The 22,288-nt window shown below is 41.2% G+C and overlaps 2 protein-coding genes across 2 annotated transcripts in view; one reads left to right on the top strand and one right to left on the bottom strand.

Moving 5' to 3' along the window:
- The window catches only part of LOC115437017 (E3 ubiquitin-protein ligase TRIM39-like), a 760,370-nt gene that overhangs the window by 440,386 nt on the left and 297,696 nt on the right, over positions 1-22,288 (bottom strand). The gene's annotated exons all lie outside the window — the stretch shown is intronic.
- The window catches only part of LOC115436823 (rho GTPase-activating protein 12-like), a 146,239-nt gene that overhangs the window by 79,074 nt on the left and 44,877 nt on the right, over positions 1-22,288 (top strand). The window contains exons 5-13 of the mRNA XM_030159771.1: positions 1,413-1,493; positions 3,024-3,152; positions 8,194-8,268; positions 13,467-13,528; positions 14,629-14,710; positions 16,835-16,936; positions 17,548-17,646; positions 19,193-19,286; positions 21,469-21,664. Coding sequence (XP_030015631.1) covers positions 1,413-1,493; positions 3,024-3,152; positions 8,194-8,268; positions 13,467-13,528; positions 14,629-14,710; positions 16,835-16,936; positions 17,548-17,646; positions 19,193-19,286; positions 21,469-21,664 — 920 coding nt within the window. The remainder of the gene's footprint in view (positions 1-1,412; positions 1,494-3,023; positions 3,153-8,193; positions 8,269-13,466; positions 13,529-14,628; positions 14,711-16,834; positions 16,937-17,547; positions 17,647-19,192; positions 19,287-21,468; positions 21,665-22,288) is intronic.

Raw genomic sequence — 22,288 nt, 5'->3', positions numbered from 1 at the left:
GGGGGGGTGTTCTACATGCATTACTCAGACATGTCCGAAAAACTCATGAGGCAGCTTTGTGCCAAGTAGGGATGAATGAATGAAGGAATGAAATCTTTATTTCGAACATGTCGACAGTAAAATCAAAACAAAAATCAACCAACAAAATATAAGTACTGGTACATAAATGACTGATACGCAAACAAAGAACAAAATAAATAGATAACTAATAATAGTAATAGTAAATAATAACAATAATAATAAGATAAATTAAACAAATGAAATGAAATTGTACATGCTCGAAAAGGAGTAGGAAGAAGTATAAACTTCTGTACTCCTACCCCCAGTTTCTATTCCTTATGATCACTGTATCGCAATTATTATTTTGTATGAATATTAATAGAATACTACTACTACTACCAACAGCAACAACAACAGTAGTATAACCGTGTCACACACCCTTTTTCTTATATACACTAATATGATAATACCCATTTACAACTTATCCTATCAGATATAAATACCAGATACAAATAAAAACTAAAAAAAAAAACAAAAAAAAAAACATATAATATAAATATAAACATATAATAATAATATTCTATAATGTCCTATATAGTAATACAGTAATAATATATTCATGTATCCATATTTAAACTAGATTTTATCAGCACATATGTGGCAAAACCCCACTATGAAAAACAACCAGATCCCCCCCTTCAGTCCTTTCCTCTCTGTATTTTGTAAAAATCATTTGTTTGTATTTGTTTTTAAACTGTTTGATGTAACGATATAAAAATTTCATATCACGGTTATTGTGACCAAAATTATCACAGTTATCATTATTATCGCGGTATTGTTGAAATTGTGCTCAAAATGTTCAAAAAGTACTAATACACACACTGAAATAATTTAACCAAGTTGTAATTTGAAAAATAAATAAATTAATTAATTAATAAAATAAAATAATAGCCACAGTGTACTTTCTTGTTGCCAGAAACATTAAAATATTAACATAAACATCAAATAAACAAATGTGCATTAAAGATGGCACTTTATGGCCATTGTTTGACCATTTTCCAAATCAAGTTTGAGTTGTTTTAGTTTCTTTTTCACAGGCAGATAGATAGATAGATAGATAGATAGATAGATAGATAGATGTTGCTTCTCCAGTAAATGTGCAGTACCATTAGTTTTCTAAGTGCAGTAATCAAACACAGTTATCCTGATAATTAGAATTTAAACAGTAATACTAACCATCTGGAATTTTACCGCGGTTTATGGTTATACCGGTAATGGTTCCATCCCTACTTTGAACTGGACCCACATCCGTTCACCTCAGCTCCATCTTAGGTGTCTAATGTATAAATAATGTCCATGTGAACGTGTCCGTCATGTTTCTTTTGTGTGTGCGTGTCGTTATGTTCGACCAGTGGCTCAAACACACGGACGAGCAGGGCCGACCGTATTACTACAGCGCAGACGGGTCCAGGTCCGAATGGGAACTGCCAAAGGTGAGGCCCAGTACAACCAGTACAACCAGTCCAACCTACTGGGACATGTTTGAACAGCCATGATGCTGTGTCCGCTCTACCGACCGAGGTTATTATTGCTAATGAAAACTAACGAAATGACCAAAACTAGAAGTGAAGAAACATTTTCATTAACGGAAATAAACAAAAACTAGAATTAAAAGAAAAAACATAACTAACTGAAACTGTATTGTGTGGGATTGTAGCACGGACAAGCTAGCAGCCTTCGGACAGGTGTGAACAGTTGTGAACAGGTGGTCAGGTGTGGACAGGTCTGGTCAGGTGTGGAGGGATGTGGACTAGGGATGCAAATTATCGATTAATACATTAATCGTTAGTTGGTTGCCCTTATCGATCGTTTAGCGATTAAGTGATAAGTGGCAATTTTCCTGAGAACCTAAATTTCTTTTTCAATACGATCTATAAGAATAAAAGCTAAATATTGATTTTACACTTCATGAAAAAAGCTTGTCATATTCCTTAATGATTGATCCTTGATTGATTTATTGAACCATTGGATACAATCAGTGTTTCCTGTGGAATTCATCTGTTGATGTGGTAGTGTGTAATTGAGGGGTGGGGGGTGTGTGGGTGGTACTCACACGGACGCACTACGGCTGTGGGATGTGTGTGTGTGTTGGGTGGTAACCGCACGCGTGCGTGCGTCACTTTCCATCCAACTTCTAATACTATGGGCGTACACTGCAGTCTGTGCCCCCCCCCGCCCGCAAAATTGAAAGTGAAATTTTTCACAGACTGTAGACTAGACCAACCTCCAGGGAAAACGCTCTGATACTGACCCCACATTTGTGGGTGTATTTATTCAGGGTGCACCGCTCCCACAAACAGACGGTCAGTCTGTGTTTGGTCCTCCATGTCCATACAGACATTCTAACTCATCAACGCCATGATCCGGTTCAATGAGCGCCTATCCCAGCCGCAGCGTCGCAGACAAACCGGCAGCCTTTGGACAGGTGTGGACGAGTGGAAAAGGGCAATTAACCGACAATTAATAATTTAATCGAGCAAATTCTTATCGACAATTAATCGTTGGTCGATTAATTGTTTACATCCCTTGTGTGGTCAGCTGTGGACAGGTGTGGACAGGTGGACAAGTCACCCCGATATTCAACCTCAGTGATGCCGTTAGTTTAAGCAGTGGCGCCCCCTACTGTTGACACCACAAACACCGCTGTGGAAAAGGACAATAATAGTAATTTAATGGAGCAAATTGTTATTGACAATTAATTGATAGTTGATTAATTGTTTACATCCCTTCCACCCCCACCCCCACCCCCGACTCATGGACCTCAATCTGTTAGAGGGGAGAGACTAAGTGCTGAGTGATTTCTAATGTTGTGATGTACAACAGTTGTCACTAACACACGACAATGTCACTCACATCCTCCACCCCATGCCCCACCCCCCACCCCCCCGCTGACATCCAGGGACACTGCAGCGGTCTTTGTCCTGTTGTCTACTGCTGTGTAATGCCGTGCTCTCTGGTTCCAGTACAACCACTCCCCCCCCCAGCCATCTGGAGAAGGTCCCAAGTGTCGCAGTCTGGACCGCAGACAGGTGGAGCCCATCGTCCTCACCAAGTGGAGACACAGCGCCTACGTCCAGGAGCCCAGCGAAAAGGTCTGACAGCGCCCCCGTCAGCTGCACACCCACCCACACTACTGCCCCCCCCACTGCGGTAGACATGTAGACTACTGCCCCCCCACTGCTGTAAACATGCAGACTACTGCCCCCCCACTGCGGTAGACATGTAGACTACTGCTCCCCCCACTACTGTAAACATGCAGACTACTGCCCCCCCACTGCGGTAGACATGTAGACTACTGCCCCCCCACTACTGTAAACATGCAGACTACTGCCCCCCCACTGCGGTAGACATGTAGACTACTGCTCCCCCCACTACTGTAAACATGCAGACTACTGCCCCCCCACTACTGTAAACATGCAGACTACTGCCCCCCCACTGCGGTAGACATGTAGACTACTGCCCCCCCACTACTGTAAACATGCAGACTACTGCCCCCCCACTGCGGTAGACAGGTAGACTACTGCCCCCCCACTACTGTAAACATGTAGACTACTGCCCCCCCACTGCTGTAGACATGTAGACTACTGCCCCCCACTGCTGTAGACATGTAGACTACGGCCCCCCCCACTACTTTAAACATGTAGACTACTGCCCCCCCCCACTGCAGTAAACATGTAGACTACTGCCCCCCCCACTACTGTAAACATGCAGACTACTGCCCCCCCACTGCGGTAGACATGTAGACTACTGCCCCCCCACTGCTGTAAACATGCAGACTACTGCCCCCCCACTGCGGTAGACATGTAGACTACTGCTCCCCCCACTACTGTAAACATGCAGACTACTGCCCCCCCACTGCGGTAGACATGTAGACTACTGCCCCCCCACTACTGTAAACATGCAGACTACTGCCCCCCCACTGCGGTAGACAGGTAGACTACTGCCCCCCCCACTACTGTAAACATGTAGACTACTGCCCCCCCACTGCTGTAGACATGTAGACTACTGCCCCCCACTGCTGTAGACATGTAGACTACGGCCCCCCCACTACTTTAAACATGTAGACTACTGCCCCCCCCACTGCAGTAAACATGTAGACTACTGCCCCCCCCACTACTGTAAACATGCAGACTACTGCCCCCCCCACTGCGGTAGACATGTAGACTACTGCCCCCCCACTACTGTAAACATGCAGACTACTGCCCCCCCCCACTGCAGTAGACATGTAGACTACTGCCCCCCCCACTACTGTAAACATGTAGACTACTGCCCCCCCACTGCAGTAGACATGTAGACTACTGCCCCCCCCACTACTGTAAACATGCAGACTACTGCCCCCCCACTGCTGTAGACATGTAGACTACTGCCCCCCCACTACTGTAAACATGTAGACTACTGCCCCCCCCCACTGCTGTAGACATGTAGACTACTGCCCCCCCCCACTACTGTAAACATGCAGACTACTGCCCCCCCACTGCAGTAGACATGTAGACTACTGCCCCCCCACTACTGTAAACATGTAGACTACTGCCCCCCACTGCTGTAGACATGTAGACTACTGCCCCCCCCCCCCACTACTGTAAACATGTAGACTACTGCCCCCCCACTGCAGTAGACATGTAGACTACTGCCCCCCCACTACTGTAAACATGCAGACTACTGCCCCCCCCACTGCAGTAGACATGTAGACTACTGCCCCCCCACTACTGTAAACATGTAGACTACTGCCCCCCCACTGCAGTAGACATGTAGACTACTGCCCCCCCCCACTACTGTAAACATGCAGACTACTGCCCCCCCACTGCTGTAGACATGTAGACTACTGCCCCCCCACTACTGTAAACATGTAGACTACTGCCCCCCCACTGCTGTAGACATGTAGACTACTGCCCCCCCCACTACTGTAAACATGCAGACTACTGCCCCCCCACTGCAGTAGACATGTAGACTACTGCCCCCCCACTACTGTAAACATGTAGACTACTGCCCCCCACTGCTGTAGACATGTAGACTACTGCCCCCCCCCCACTACTGTAAACATGTAGACTACTGCCCCCCCACTGCAGTAGACATGTAGACTACTGCCCCCCCACTGCAGTAGACATGTAGACTACTGCCCCCCACTACTGTAAACATGTAGACTACTGCCCCCCCACTGCTGTAAGCATGGAGAGAATGACTCAAAGAAAACCAGCTGAACATCTGCTCAGTCCAGTCCAGTTTTAGTTCATTCCAGTCCAGTGATAGTCCAGTCCAGTCTAGTCCAGTCCAGTCCAGTGTTAGTCCAGTCCAGTCTAGTCCAGTCCAGTGTTAGTCCAGTCCAGTCTAGTCCAGTCCAGTGTTAGTCCAGTCCACTCCAGTCCAGTGTTAGTCCAGTTCCAGTCCAGTGTTAGTCCAGTCTAGTCCAGTCCAGTGTTAGTCCAGTCCAGTCCAGTGTTAGTCTAGTCCACTCCACCCTGCTCCTGTCCAGTCCAGTGTTAGTCCAGTCCAGTCCAGTGTTAGTCCAGTCCAGTCCAGAATTAGTCCAGTCTAGTCCAGTCCAGTGTTAGTCCAGTGTTAGTCCAATCCAGTCCAGTGTTAGTCCAGTCCAGTCCAGTGTTAGTCTAGTCCACTCCACCCTGCTCCCGTCCAGTCTAGTGTTAGTCCAGTCCAGTGTTAGTCCAGTCCAGTCCAGAGTTGGTCTAGTCCAGTCCAGTGTTAGTCCAGTCCACTCCAGTCCAGTGTTAGTCCAGTCCAGTCCAGTGTTAGTCCAGTCCAGTCCAGTGTTAGTCTAGTCCACTCCACCCTGCTCCCGTCCAGTCCAGTGTTAGTCCAGTCCAGTCCAGTGTTAGTCCAGTCTAGTCCAGTCCAGTGTTAGTCCAGTGTTAGTCCAGTCCAGTGTTAGTCCAGTCCACTCCACCCTGCTCCCGTCCAGTCCACTGTTAGTCCAGTCCAGTCCAGTGTTAGTCCAGTCCAGAGTTAGTCCAGTCTAGTCCAGTCCAGTGTTAGTCCACTGTTAGTCCAGTCCAGTCCAGTGTTAGTCCAGTCCAGAGTTAGTCCAGTCTAGTCCAGTCCAGTGTTAGTCCAGTGTTAGTCCAGTCCAGTCCAGTGTTATTCAAGTCCAGTCCAGTGTTAGTCTAGTCCACTCCACCCTGCTCCTGTCCAGTCCAGTGTTAGTCCAGTCCAGTCCAGTGTTAGTCCAGTCCAGTCCAGAGTTAGTCCAGTCTAGTCCAGTCCAGTGTTAGTCCAGTCCAGTCCAGTGTTAGTCCAGTCCAGTGTTAGTCCAGTCCAGTCCAGTGTTAGTGTGGTCCAGTCCGTACAGATGTGTGTGTGTATGTGTGTGTTGCATTCACTGACCTCAGTTTCAGTTGTAGACTTGTCTTTCCAGCGGCTCTTTAAAACCAGGAGTTTGCGTGCAGCCTCTGAGCGTTTGCCTCCGTACAGACCAGTCAGTAGTCCCTTTGTTCATCCCTTTGTTCGTCCCTTTGTTCATCCCTTTGTTCGTCCCTTTGTTCGTCCCTTTGTTCATCCCTTTGTTCATCCCTTTGTTCGTCCCTTTGTTCATCCCTTTGTTCATCCCTTTGTTCGTCCCTTTGTTCATCCCTTCCTTCACCTCTATGGACCAATCAGTGCCTGGTTCTGTAATCAGAGCAGAAAACCTGCATGAAACATGATGGTGATCACTACATGAAGGTGTCAGAGGGTTGTGTGATTGTGTGGTGATTGTTGACGTCAGTTCAGATGAAAACATCTACATTCAATCCTGAAATTAATACGCTTGTGCATCAGTAATTAGGGATGTACCGATCCAACATTCTGAGCTCCGATACCAGGACCGCCGATATCTGCTGACACCGATACTGACCGATCCGATACCACTGTTCAATTCACTTTAATTCTGCACAGTTAGAAACAAACTGAGGATTAATTAAAGTAATAAGAAGTAATAATTAAGGTCACTTTTCACTCTAAAACCTCAAGTAAGAAATACCTGTAAAGAGTCTAATGTGTAAGAAAATATCGGTTCTGCAATATATCGCGATATTTCATTTCACAATACTGTATCAATATTAAAAAGTACTGTATCTATATGTTTAGGTATTTATTCAAATGCAGATGTTGTGGAGGTTAATTTATGTTTTTTGTTTTTCTTTATTTACATTCTATTTATTATTCTGTAACACTCTTTATTAAATAATGTTTGTTCCTTTGTTGGGACTGAACTAAAATTTTGTTCTGATGTTAGTTCTGAACTAATAGAATCTGAGCATTTGAACAGGATCTTTTTTTATCAGTTTTTTTTTATTTATCTTCATTGTGCATCTCCAAAAGTACAATACAAAAAAAGAAAGAAAATATTTGAACAGGATCTGAAACTGTAATGTCTGTAAAACAGAATTTCAGTTTGAACATTTGGTGGTAGAACATTAGATCCTGTTGGGATCAAATAAAAATGTGTTTAGTGTTTGTGCAGATTTCTGGTGTCATTCAATTCTTCAAGGAAATAATCATTTAAAAAAAAGGAACAAACTAAAAATTGCCTTTTTAACAGTATCATGATATATCGTGATATATCGTATCATGATCCTAGTATTGTGATTTGTATCGTATCACCAGATTCTTGCCGACACACAGCCCTAATAAACCACTCAAATGTATTTAATGTATTAATTAATACATATATTGAATTAATTAATTTAATGTGTTTTTTATTCAGATGGTTTAAAAGAAGCTCCCATATTGTGTTAAATTTAGGATGCACCTAATTTGTTCTCACTTTATATTAAACATGATGTCTCTGATCCATTGATCGGCACTTTTTTACCAGTATCTTATCCAGCGTTTTCCATCTGGACTGAACTGATATCTGATACCAATATCAGATCAGTGCATCCCTATCAGTCACTAATGGTTCTAAAATCCTGCAAACACTGAAAGTCATAGTTTGTCATAGTCGCATGTTGTGATAAAAAAGTGCCTCTTCATCCAGTTTATGATGCATTTGTGCCTGTTCTCCATCCAGGGTTAGGGTCAGGGGGTTAGGGGGTTAGGGTTAGGGTTAGGGTCAGCTGATGTTCCAGCTGTTTGTGTGTTTTTAACCTTGTCTTTTCATTCACCACCGTCTGATGTCCACTCTTCATGTCTCCTTCCCAGGACTGTCCTACAGGCCTCAGGTCCCCCTGTCCTGACTCTGACTCCTGTCCTTCATCTCCAAAGCCCCCCCCTTCTGTCAGTACACCCCCACCCCCCCACACAACAGGGGCTCATTCAGACCTGGGTTTATAGTCACACACCCAAATGTCAGAACACCTCCAGTTTGACTGAAGGAAACACCTCCACTTCTGAGATCGATCTATCTATCTATCTATCTATCTATCTATCTATCTATCTATCTATCTATCTATCTATCTATCTATCTATCTATCTATCTATCTATCTATCTATCTATCTATCTATCTATCTATCTATCTATCAGCCTCTGTTAATTCTGTTCCTAATATGAGACTAACTGTGGTGTTGTCATGTGTGGGCACAATCTGATTTATCAGCCAAAGTCAGGACACTTTTGTATCTGCACATCTGAGGAGCACAAGGACAGGCAGGACGATACAAAGGCATTCACTCACTCATTCATTCATTCATTCATTCATTCATTCATTCATTCATTCGTTCATTGGATTTGGCCCCAGGCTGCATGTCTGACACCTCTGACTTAGAGCATCCACCACATACAGGGTGGGGAAGCAAAATGTACAATGAACATGTAGTTATTTTTTCTCAGCAGGCACTACGTCAGTTGTTTTGAACCCAAACATATACTGATGTCATAATCATACCTAACACTATTATCCATACCTTTTCACAAACTTTTGCCCATATGAGTAATCAGGAAAGCAAACGTCAAAGAGTGTGTGATTTGCTGAATGCACTCGTCACACCAAAGGAGATTTCAAAAATAGTTGGAGTGTCCATAAAGACTGTTTATAATGGAAAGAAGAGAATGACTATGAGCAAAACTATTACCAGAAAGTCTGGAAGATTCTACAGTCTACTCTCGTTAAACCGCCCGCCGTTATACCGCCATGTTCGCTCACCGCCAACCAAAACCATTGCACAAAAATCCCCAATGCATTATTCCATTAGCTACCGCCATTTCCGCCTATCGCCATCCGCCAGCCCAGTTCCATGCACAAACAACACTTATACCATTGATTTCCCGACCGTTATACCTCCGAGGTGCGCTGCAGCGCAGCACCTCTGAGGTGCGCCGCGGAAACCGGCATGGAAACCGGGTCGAAATGGCTCTTTGAGTGTTAAAGGTTGCTGATCCCTGCCTTACAACATAACAGAATCAAGATTTATTTAGAAACGCAATTAGAACGGGTTAACGGAGGCAGCATAGACATCATATAGTAAAGACATGCACATTATGGACGCAACCCGTTGTAGCGCCATTTTCGCTATACCGCCAATTTGGCCGTGAACGGAAGTTGGCGGTATAACGAGAGTAGACTGTATTAAAGAAGAATGGGAGAAGTTGTCACCCCAATATTTAAGGAACACTTGAGCAAGTTTCAGGAAGCGTGTGAAGGCAGTTATTGAGAAAGAAGGAGGACACAGAATAAAAACATTTTCTATTATGGACATTTTCTTGTGGCAAATAAATTCTCATGACTTTCAATAAACTAATTGGTCATACACTGTCTTTCAATCCCTGCCTCAAAATATTGTACATTTTGCTTCCCCACCCTGTGTATGGATGAAAACACCTGGGACTGAATCAGTGCAACAGAATTTGAACCCTGTGAAACCTGATCATCCAAAACTACACACAAAATTCAATTTTTTTGGAACTGAGATGTTTATTAGACCTTTTAACAGTATTTAAATAAAACATTTTGCCGTATCATTTTGTTTATGGTATATTTTTGTATGACATTTGATCCACTGGGCGTTTTTAGTTTTCGTTTGGACTGTTGGGATCATTCTGAGCGTTGTTCAGAAGGACCAATGAAGGCTCCAGTTTCATAGAACTGGAATTTTCTGTCAATGATTTAATGGTTCAGACTTTACAGTGTTCAGTGGATCTGGGATGCCTGTAGTGAGTGTTTAAACCCTAGTGGTTTATATTTTTAATTTGGACATAACGGGTGTTCATCACATTTAAACCAACAGTCTGATAAATGCAGCCGTCAAACTGAAATAAAACCACTGTCACTGATCACAGTGGGTGTTTCAGTTACACACAGCTGACAGTCACTGTTCAGTTCAGTGGTTTTTCTGTATTTTTTCATCTCATTCAGACTTTAACACATGGTAAACATTGTGTCCTCTAGTGTTCCCTCTCAGATAACTGGCAGTGATTTATGTTTAAGAGAAGAAAAACCATTTCTAGAGCTGTAACAGTGAGGTTTACAACAGGAAAAGCACAATATGGACCTAATATGAAAAATGTCAATAAAATAGATCATAGTGTTTGATCACAACAGCAGGAAAAGAAACCATTTGGATTAGTTTGTGTGAAGAAAACAGTCTTTTCAGTAAATCTGAATTCAGTTTTTCAAACCGTCCTTTTTTCTTTTTTTTTTTTTTGTTTCCTGCTGACCTGGTTCTGTTCCAGGTTCTTCTCTACATTGAACCGCTTGTTAAAAACTGAAACTGTTCAAACTGTGTAAACCTGGAGGTGTTCTGAAACGAACAGTGTGTGTTACAGCTCATGTCAGTGTTTCTACCCAGGTCTGGAATCTGAGAATTAACAGGAAAAAAAAAAAATCTCTTAATTAATTAATAAAAAAAAAACAGTCTGTCAATTAAGAGGGAAAAAAAGACTTAATCTAAGAAACATGTCCTTATCCTCAGATCAGAACTGTTGAACTCAGGCTCAAATGGACCCCAGTCTGTGTTTGTGTTCTAACAGGGCTGTGGGATCCACAACAATAAGGACTCATGTCAGAATACAGTTGGATATTATGGGATAGATATCAGTGCATTGGTTCATTTGGGTTTAGTTATATTTGTTTCTAAAATGACTCCCAGATGGTTTGAATTGAATTTAGATCAACATTAATTTGTTTTGTTTTTTCTCCCTGACTCTCATTTTCAGTGTTCTTCCTCTAAATGTCTGTAATCTTTGTCCTGCTCTGACTGTAAATAATCCTTTCCATCTACTGTCATCACATCTGACTGAGGAAGAAGCATCTACCATTAAACTCCAGTCAAATACTGAGGTTTATTAACTCTGTGGACATAAATCTGTGGACACATCATGTCTGCAGCTGTCACATGTCCTGTTCAGGACCATCAGACATACATACATCAAGATTAATAATCAATAGGATATCTATCCCATAATATCAAACTAATATTCTGACATCAGTCCTTATTGTTTTGGATCCCAGAGCCCTGTTAGGACACAAACACCTGGATTCAACAGGTCCACAGACTGGAGTCCACATAGTTTCCTCATGCACAGATCAGCTCATCTGACTGGTTTGAGTCACTTTATGGGGGATTTTTTCAGTGGTTTATGGGGCATTTTGGTTCATTTTGGGGTGATTTTTAGGTGGTTTGTCTGTGATTTTTAGGTGGTTTATGGCTAGATTTTAGTTAATTTTGGAGTGATTTTTAGGTGGTTTTTGGGTAATTTTTGGGCAATTTTTAGCTGGTTTTTCTGTGATTTTTAGGTGGTTTTGGGGTGATTTTTAGGTGGTTTTGGGGTGATTTTTAGGTGGTTTTGGGGTGATTTTTAGGTGGTTTTGAGATCGTTTTGGGGTAATTTTTATGTGGTTTTTGGATAATTTTTTGGCGTTTTTTTCTGTTTTTTGGGTACTTTTTGGGCAATTTTTAGGTGGTTTTTGGGGTAATTTTTGGGTGATTTTTAGGTGGGTTTTGAGTAGTTTTTGGGTGCTTTTTAGATGGTTTTGAGATGTTTTTGGGTGATTTTTAAGTGGTTTATGGGTAATATTTGGGTGGGTTATTGGTGGTTTTTCTGTAATTTTGGGTCATTTTAGGTGGTTTTTCTGTGATTTATAGGTAGTTTTTGGTAATTTTTAGGTGTTTTTTTGGGGGTAATTTTTTTAGGTGGTTTTGGGTAAATTTAGGGCGATTTTTAGGTGGTTTTTCAGTAATTTGGAGGGATTTTTAGTTGGTTTTTGGGTGATTTTTAAGTGGTTTGGGGTGATTTTTAGGTAGTTTTGGGGTGATTTTTAGGTGGATTTTAGGTGGTTTTGAGATGGTTTTTGGGTGATTTTTATGTAATTTTTGGGTGATTTTTAGGTGGTTTTTGGGGTAATTTTTGGGTGATTTTTAGGTGGGTTTTGAGTAGTTTTTGGGTGCTTTTTAGATAGTTTTGAGATGTTTTTTGGGTAATTTTTGGGTGATATTTAGGTGGTTTATGGGTAATATTTGGGTGGGTTATAGGTGGTTTTTCTGTTATTTTTGGATTATTTTCAGGTGGTTTTTCCAGTGATTTATAGGTAGTTTTGGTCATTTTTAGGTGTTTTTTTGGGTAATTGTTTTTAGGTGGTTTGGGGTAAATTTAGGGTGATTTTTAGGTGGTTTTTGGGTGATTACAACAGAGCATGAATAGTATTTTATCAGTTTAGAGGCAGAACATGTAAAATCATGGTAATGGATAAAAAAAAATGAATCAATGTTGATCTAAATTCAGTCCAAACCATCTGTGTCATTTTGGAAACAACGATAATAACTGAGCCCAAACGAACCAATGCACTGATATCTATCCCATAATATCCAACTGTATTCTTCCATGAGTCCTTATAGTTTTGGATCCCAGCCCTGTTAGAACACAAACACAGACTGGGGTCCATTTGTGTCTGAGTTCCACAGTTCTGATCTGAGGATAACCACATGTATAGTTTGTTTTCCTGCCGTATATTCTAAAGTATTATCTATATTCTAAAGTGTTAACATTTGTTTGGGTCCAGAACCAGACTGGGACCTGGAGCCTGTGTAGAAATGCTGTTCATATTCAGGGTTGATGTGTGACTGGGCCTGAAGAATCACTGGTCCTGGTTGCAGTAAATTCCAGCGCTGCTCTTTGGTTCCAGATGGACTCAGTATCTGTGTTCAGTGTTTTGTGATCCCACCCTTCGCTGCAGCTTTTTGTCCTTTTATTTGGATTGGATTTGTCTGCTGAGTCCACTCTTTTGTCTTTCTGAGTGAGACTAAATGATCAGAGTTGAAGTTGAAGGTGCTGATTGTTGTTGTGGTGGTGGTTGTGGTGTCGGGGGGGGCTTTTAGCAGCTGACGGGCTTTGGACGGTGGACTGACACCTGCTCATTGTGCTTTTGATCGCTGCTCTGTCTGTCTGTGATCCTCTAATGGTCTCAGTCAAAGCTGCTGTTATGTTTCATCTTTAACCTGGTTATCTGACAGTGTTTCTTATTGGTTTGTCTTCTCCGCAGCCGTCTGAAAAGTGTGGAGTTCTGAACATGACGAAGATCACAGAGAATGGAAAGAAAGTACGGTGAGTAACACTGACACTAACGCACCGTCATGTCCATGTCAGGGCTCATACAAAGGCATGAAATCCTTTTTTTTAACTTCATTTATAGAACGTTTTGAACATTTTAGACCAGCGGTGTCAAACATGCGTCCCGCCAAAGGTTCCAATCCGGCCCCTGGGATGAATTTATGAATTTACAAAGTGTATAAATTCCACAGTCCAGGCTGTGGAACTCATTTCAGTGTCGGTTCCACATCCAGACCAATCTGATCTACAGTCAAATAATAACAGCAGAAGAACCCACAAAAAAGAACGACTGCAGATTTACTACTGGGTTTGATGGGAAAAAATATTCCATTATGTTTGTAAATAATGACAACTTCAAATTTTTGTCTGTTTTAGTGCAAAAAATAATATTAAATTATGAAAATATTTCCATTTCCAAACTCTCCTGTACCAATAAAATGTGAATAACCTGAACAAATGTGTCCAACCTGAAATGTCTGTATTAAATTCAGTCCAGTTTGAACTCTTTTCTTCCTGTTCCTCAGTGTTTAGTGTCTTTGCAGATCTGATCCAGAATGCACATGGACTAATGATAAAGTTGAGGCAGAATATTGTTAAAATTGCACTGATTTTTCGGTAGAAATTTCAGTTTTTTCAGGTTATTCACTTTTTTTTTTTTTTTTGTTTGGATAGTTTATAAAAGTAAGTATTTTTGTAATTTAACGTTTTTTTTTGCACTAAACAAAGACAAAAATTTGGAGGAAAAACAACAATTGGGTTTTTTTCTATTTTCTGTCATTTTTAAGGAAAGAGCACTAATTTTAGATGTTTGTAGAATAACACAACGTACATCATTGTGATAAAAAGTGAATTAAATAATCCTGAGTCTATGTATTCCTGTAGATATGGGTTCTACTCCAGTGATAAGGTGTTGTGGTGAAAACCTTTGAGAATGAGCCTTAAAAGTGTTTGAATTGGAGCCGAAAAACTGTGTGTGAACATGAACGTGGACGTTAGTTTAGTTTCTGTGATCTAACTTTAACCTGGGCTTCAGTTTCATAACAAAACCTGTGGTTCCTGACTTTGACTGACAGTAAATCAAACATGTGTTCCAGGAAGAACTGGACTTCCTCCTGGACCGTCCTCCATGGATCCACACTGCTATTCGCCAAAGGCCAGGGAGGCGGGACCAGCTGGGTGAGTGACAGATGCTGTATCCTATCCTATTAACACACAGGTTGAAGTCCATTAAACCATCAAAAGAATATGACAGGTTTTATTAGTTAATAATAAGTACGGAAACCAGCTGAAGATACTTATTAGGTTTTTATGAGACTAAATGTTAATGTTTGCAGTATAAAGACATTAATTATTATAGCTCTTTAAATATAGATCAGAAAAAAGGCCATGAATTACACTTTAGAATGTCAAAACATATTAGGAGTTTTTATAGTATTTTTTGGGACATTCTTTAAATTAATTCTATATATTATTATGCATTTATTAAGTGTTATCTATGCACTTATTAACAGCTTACTCTGCTTTTTGCACTTAAAGATTCCAAAGTAATAGTCTGAGGGCCTGATTCACTAAGATCGCAAATAACGGGTGCAAATGTGCTCGCTCCCACTAAAAAATGCGCGTGCTATTGATGTGCGTGTCAGGGGTGATCAGCTCAGATTGCCTGTGCAAATGACAACAGGTGCAAAGCCTTGGAGACCGCCCTATTTAAATGAGGATTTTGCGTGTGCTGCTGGTTGTCGTCATGGAGACAGTACGCTGTAAAAGCTGCTGTGGGATACACCAGCACTAGCGAATATGAAGTTGTTCTTTTCCACACACAGGGCTGAGCAGGTGTTTGTCTGCTGTTGTTTATCAGTGGAGAAGTGTGTTATGAGTCAAATAAATACCTTCTGTCTGTATGTGGCTCTGTGGTGAAGGTAAACTTTTAAGTCTGTGGGTATGATAAGAAAAAAAAAAACATCTGCTTATATAGAAGGTTCAGGAGCCCAGTCACAACACCATGAGCAGCACTGTGTGTGTGGGTGTGGGTGTGTGTGTGTGTGCATGTGTGTGTGTCTGTGTGCGCGTGTGTGTATGTGCGTGTGTGCGTGCGTGCGTGTGCATGTGTGTGCGTGTGTGTGCATGTGTGTGCGTGTGTGCATGTGTGTGCGTGTGTGTGCATGTGTGTGCGTGTGTGTGTGTGTGCATGTTTGTGTGTGCGTGCGAATGTGTGTGCGTGTGTGTGTGCATGTGTCCATGTGTGTGTGCATGTGTGTGTGTGCATGTGTGTGCATGTGTGTGTGTGCGTGTGTGTGTACATATATATGTGTGTGTGTGTGTGTGCATGTGTGTGTGTGTGTGTGTGTGTGTACATATGTATGTGTGTGTGTGCATATGTGTGTGTGCATGTATGTGTGTGCATATGTGTGTGTGTGTGTGTGCATGTTTGTTTGTGTGTGTGTGCATGTTTGTTTGTGTGTGTGTGCATGTGTGTGTCCGTGTGTGCATGTGTGTGTGCGTGTGTGTTGTGTGTGTGTGTGTGTGTGTGCGTGTGTGTGTGTGTGCATGTGTGTGTTGTGCAGCACTAGAACCCGTCCTGTTGGGTCAGAGTCAGTCGTCTGTCAGTAGTCGGTCCTGGTCTAATGGTTTTGTTCCACTGGTGGAACTGGGCATGGGGGGGGCAGGCCCATAAAGTGGGGGGGCAAATGTCTCATATTATTCTTATTTTTTTCTTCCTTCATTCCATAAATGTTGGTGTGATCAGATCAGATTGGTTCTGTGTGTTGCCTTTGGTTGGGCCTAAGCCCCGCCTCCTCGCTCCTACACCTGCAGTCAGTTTATGGTGCAGCTGTTCCCGTTCAAACCTGCCTTTCAGACGCACTAAATATAGACGTGAAATCAGCCACCGCAGTCAGTTTCAGGTTTGGTAAATCACGCTGCACACACTAAATAAATATTTGCATTTACTCCTTCCAATAATTCTGTGCGTTCTGGCAGAAACGCCCATATTTCATATTCATCAGGGCAAACGCTAAATGTGTTGGATGAGTTATTTTGTCCATGTTAGAGGCACAGCTCTGGGTGCGTCTGTTAGTAGATCAGCTTCAGTGTGTTTTTGTGTGTGCGCTCGAGTTTACACACGTTTTTCCACACACAAACCTTTAGTAAACCAGGCCCTTAATCCCTTCATTCCTAGTTTTGTAAATTAGCTGTTGCTGAACTGTTTCCACTCGACCCAGATACTGTATGTTTCCCCCATAAAACGTCGGCTCCGTGTGTTCATGTTCTGCCTTTGTGTCCTGGTCCTTCTGTGTCCAGTTCGGAGGCGGTCAGTCCAAACCAGAGCTCACTGTGGACGTGAAGGGGGGTTCTGTAGAATGGGCCTCCAAGGACAAGTCCAGCAAGAAGCACGTTATAGAGGTCAGTAGGGCTGGAAGAAAATATCAGATCTGCAATATATCATGATATTTCATTTCATAATAGTTTATTGATAATAAAAAGTACTGCATCAGTATTTTCAGGTATTTATTCAAATGCAGATATTGTGGAGGTTCATTTTTGTTTTTTTGTTTTTTATTATTTCACTCTTTTATTTAATAATGTTGGTTCCTTTGTTTGGATTGAACTCAAATCCTGTTCTGATGTTAGTTGTGAACTAATAGAATCTGAACATTTGAACAGGATCTGAAATTGGAATGTCTGTAAAACAGAATTTCAGTTTGAACACAGTTTGAACATTCTGTGATAGAACATTAGATCCTGTTGGGATCAAATACAAATGTGTTTAGGATTTGTGCAGATTTCTGCTGGAATTCAATACTTCAAGGAAATAATCATTTACAAAAAGAAACAAACAAAAAATTGCCTTTTTAACTGTTTCATGATATCTCGTGATATATTTTATCGTGATCCTAATATTGTGATTTGTATTGTATCGCCAGATTCTTGGCGGTACACAGCCCTAGTGAGCATGAAGAACGTCTTGTACTTTTTCATTCTAACATTTGTTTGTGTCTGCTGTCCATGTGCAGCTGAAGACTCGTCAGGGAACGGAGCTGCTGATCCAGTCAGAAAACGAAGGCGTCATCACAGAGTGGTTCAGAGCACTGCAGGACACTATCAGCACCCATGTGAGCGCGCACACACACACACACACACACACACACACACACACACACACAACAACCCACACATCCACACCCACCCACCAGAATCCACCTGAAATCAGACGATGCAAATATACAAAACCAAAAGAGTCATCGTGTTTTGCAAATGCAGTATTTATCGGTTTGGTCTAGGGGTGTCAGAAAACATCGGCTCTGCAATATATCGCGATATTTCATTTCACAATACTGTATCGATATTAAAAAGTACTGTATCAATATTTGTAGGTATTTATTCAAATGTAGATATGGTGGAGGTTCATTTATGTTTTTTGTTTTTCTTTTTTGTTTCTATTTTATTTATTATTTAACACTGTTTTATTAAATAATGGTTCTTTGAATCATCCTAAAAGCACTTTTTACTGTCTGAGAGGCAGATGGGAGGTCCTTTGGAAACGAGGAGAATAGAAACATGTTGTGATAGAACATTAGATCCTGTTGGGATCAAATACAAATGTGTTTAGTATTTGTGCAGATTTCTGCTGTAATTCAATTCTTCCAGGAAATTATCTTTTTTTTAAAAAAAGAAACAAACAAAAAAGTGCTTTTTCAACAGTATTATGATATATCGTATCATGATCCTAGTATTGTGATTTGTTTCATTTCTCCAGATTCTTGCCGATACACAGCCTTAGTTTGGTCACAGTTGCCAGCGCTCACTGTCTGATCACATGTCTGATCAACTGAAGCCTCAGCTAAACACCAGCTACTGAACCTTAATACCGAAGGGAAGATTTGGGTTATTTTTCTTTTTTTGATACTTAGTTTTATTAGTCATTTATCATTTTGTCATACAGAACAGAACAACAAACAAACAACAACCGGCAATAGATAATTTTATTTATTTAATTTGACCTTTATTTAACCAGGAAGTCCCATTGAGATTAGGAATCTGTTTTATAAGGCAGACCTGTCCAAGGTATCAGCTGTACGAAGTCCAAACCACATAAAACACACACATGATACACAAGAAAACACAATAACATCTATTCAACCATAATCAACTCAAATAAAGCAGTGACATTCCTCCTTCACCTTCATTCTCCATGAAACTTTTAAAATCAGTAACAGAAATGAATGTGTGTAGTTTTACAGTTTTTTAAACTTTATTTATAAAACTTTTCATTTAACAAATATAACATGTATAATTTCAAGTAATGTATTCATGATACAGAGATTGACACTGGGCATGATAAACAGAACCCAAGGAAAAAAGAAAAAAAAAAGAAAAAAAAGGCAATACAAACAAGACACACATAAAAGTTTTACAGTTTTTTGAGGATTATTCCACAACCGTGGTGCATGATGAGAAAATGCCGTTTTTCCAAAGTCTGTCCGAACTCAGGGAACAGTCAGAAGCATCCACCAGGAGGAACGTAGATGGAAATTTTAATCAGTTGAAGTGTATTCGTGGGTGAATGGTTCCAGTTCTGATCCTGTGGTTTGAGTAGGTATGATGTTCTGGTGCTGGTGTTCAGAAAAACCTTATGGTTGTTGTGCTCTTGTGTTCCAGGCCTGGGAGTCAGATGAGGCCATCGAAGAGGACATGCCTGAGTCTCCTGGTGCAGAGAAGGACAAAGAACACAGAGACTCCAAGAAAGGCAGAGGTGTGTGATTAACCCAGCAGCATCAAACACCCAGACCTGGACCAAACACACAACAGGTTTAACCTCCTGAGACCCAGGAAATGTTAGCAAAGTACAAACTTTTTTGTTTTTTATTAAATAAGTGCCTATATTGGAAAAAAAGTCCAAACTAAATAAAACTAAACTATAATGAAAAATCCCAAACTATTAGAACCTTGGTGCTTCTGCACCTGAATCTCTTCCCTCACGCTGAACACCTTCGTAGATGACTCCATCATAAACACAGTCCGTTTGTTTACAGAACAAACCCAAACGTCAGTCTGGCCTTTTCGGAAACTTTGTGGTGAAGTGCATTGTGGGAATGGAAATTCCACACAGCGACTGAGCAAAAGTGGTTTCTCACAGATTCAGTTTGAAAAGGAGCCAGACCGCTGCACCGAAAACTCCTCCAGTCCACCAGGGCTGGTTTGGAGGTTCACTGTGAGGGAAGTGATGCAGGTTTGTAAGAACGGAAAGACCAGTGGATTAGAGATGATTGGGATATGACGTGATTAGGGATGGAACCATATGAAAATTTCATATCACTGTTATTGTGACCAGAATTATCACGGTTATCATTATTATCGTGATATTGTTCAAAAATGTTCAAAAAGTACTAATACACACAGTGAATTAATTGAACCAAGTTGTATTTTAAAAAAATAAATAAAATAAAATAATTGGCACAATGTACTTTCTGTATCAGAAACATTCAAATATTAACACGTAAACATCAAACATACACATGTGCATTAAAGATGGAACCGTATGGACACTGTGTGAACATTTTACAGATCAAGTTTAGGTTGTTTTACTTTCTTTTTCATAGATAGATAGATAGATATGAAATGAGCAGTACCCCTAGCTTTCAAAGTGTGGTAATCAAACACGGTTATCATGATAATTACAATTTAAACGGTAATACTAACCATCTGGAATTTTACCGTGGTTTATCGTTACACCGGTAATCATTACATCCCTAGACGTGATGAAAGTCCTACGCTGCAGGAATGCACTAGAATGTTCAGTCAAACCTGTGACTTCCCACCTGTGAACTCCGACTAGATCCATGTTCTTTCAGTTCTGAGCTCTGACGTCACGTAGCCTGTGAAACAACAATGGCGCCCCCCCATGGATGTGGTGTTTATGCAGTTTTTTTTACAACAAGGTATTGCACTGACATTATTTATCCTCAAATGTTCTGCATAATCAGCACCTACTCTAGCGTTAGGACAAGAATAAATGATACAAATACGAATCCAAATATACAAATAACATAACATCAAAGGTGGAACAGCTTCTCTTGCTTTATGCGCTGTTTTTCCTCCTGTTTCCTGCAGAGAAGCAAAGAACAAACACCTCTGGGATAGAAATGACTATAAATGAACATTAACCCCCGTACGGTCCACCATGCTGGTTTGTTTACATCTAACTCCCACAATTCCTTGAGCTCAGGCAGTTTAGTGTGACTTGCCTGGAATGTTACAAAGTCGTGAGTCGTGGTTTGAAGTCGTGACTTATGGGCTCAAAAAACGTCCTGGATCGCAGCATAAATGGTCCTGTTTGTGACGTGTCGTCGTCTCCTCAGTGGAACCTAAGGTTCAAAACCAAACAGAAGAAAATGAAGAGAAAAACTAAATAAATTAACCAATAAACCAATATTTAACCTGAGTACCTGGTCCACAGGGTCTCTGTTGGGTCCCCAAGTCCAGATGCAGGAGGACAGTTGGACCTGGGACATTAAATCCAACTAGAAGTGACAGAGTTCATGTGGAGTTCTAAACACATTTAGGCTGGTTTTATTCTCACTGTTAGTCTAACACAGTGTTATTCCTCTGTCCTACATCGATCAGTACAATTACATGAACATTTACAATTATGCAAATGAGGTGATGATGTCATTTAGTAACTCCTAGACACTTTTAGGACAGAACCAGAGCCTTTAACCCTCAGCAGATGGACACACTGTCCCTGTGGTGGACATGGCTTTGGATCATATCTGAAGCTGAAAATGGAAGTTCAAAGTCCAAACACCGCTCCGGTTTATTCTCGGTGCTTCCGTCTATAAAACGACAGCTTATCAGTGTCGCGGCCACCGTCATGGCGAACAGCGTCCTGAGGCGAGTTGTGAGTGGCTCTGTCCTGTCCCATATGTCCTCTACAGCCATGAAGACGTCCTCCAGCATGGACGGATCCGACAACAAGAAGACCAGACACAAGCTGAAGAAGTTCCTGACCCGCAGACCCACGCTGCAGGCCGTCCGAGACAAAGGCTACATTAAAGGTACCTGTGGGGGGGGTTTAACCCCTTACTGCCTACATTTATTTACAATTATATATACAGGGTGGGGAAGCAAAATGTACAATATTTTGAGGCAGGGATTGAAAGACAGTGTATGACCAATTAGTTTATTGAAAGTCATGAGAATTTATTTGCCACAAGAAAATTTTCATGATACAAAATGTTTTTATTCTATGTATCCTCCTTCTTTCTCAATAACTGCCTTCACACGCTTCCTGAAACTTGTGCAAGTGTTCCTCAAATATTGGGGTGACAACTTCTCCCATTCTTCTTTAATAGTATCTTCCAGACTTTCTGGTAATAGTTTTGCTCATAGTCATTCTCTTCTTTCCATTATAAACAGTCTTTATGGACACTCCAACTATTTTTGAAATCTCCTTTGGTGTGACGAGTGCATTCAGCAAATCACACACTCTTTGACGTTTGCTTTCCTGATTACTCATATGGGCAAAAGTTTGTGAAAAGGTATGGATAATAGTGTTAGGTATGATTATGACATCAGTATATGTTTGGGTTCAAAACAACTGACGTAGTGCCTGCTGAGAAAAAACAACTACATGTTCATTGTAAATTTTGCTTCCCCACCCTGTAAACATATATATATATATATATATATATATTTAAAAATTATGTTGTTGTGACTCAGATACTTCAGTGTACCACAGGTGTTTGTGTCAGACTG

This window comes from Sphaeramia orbicularis, chromosome 17, assembly GCF_902148855.1.
Source record: "Sphaeramia orbicularis chromosome 17, fSphaOr1.1, whole genome shotgun sequence".
NCBI lineage: Eukaryota > Metazoa > Chordata > Actinopteri > Kurtiformes > Apogonidae > Sphaeramia > Sphaeramia orbicularis.
Note: the sequence above shows the minus strand (reverse complement) of the source record. Positions and strands in the feature narration are given on the sequence as shown.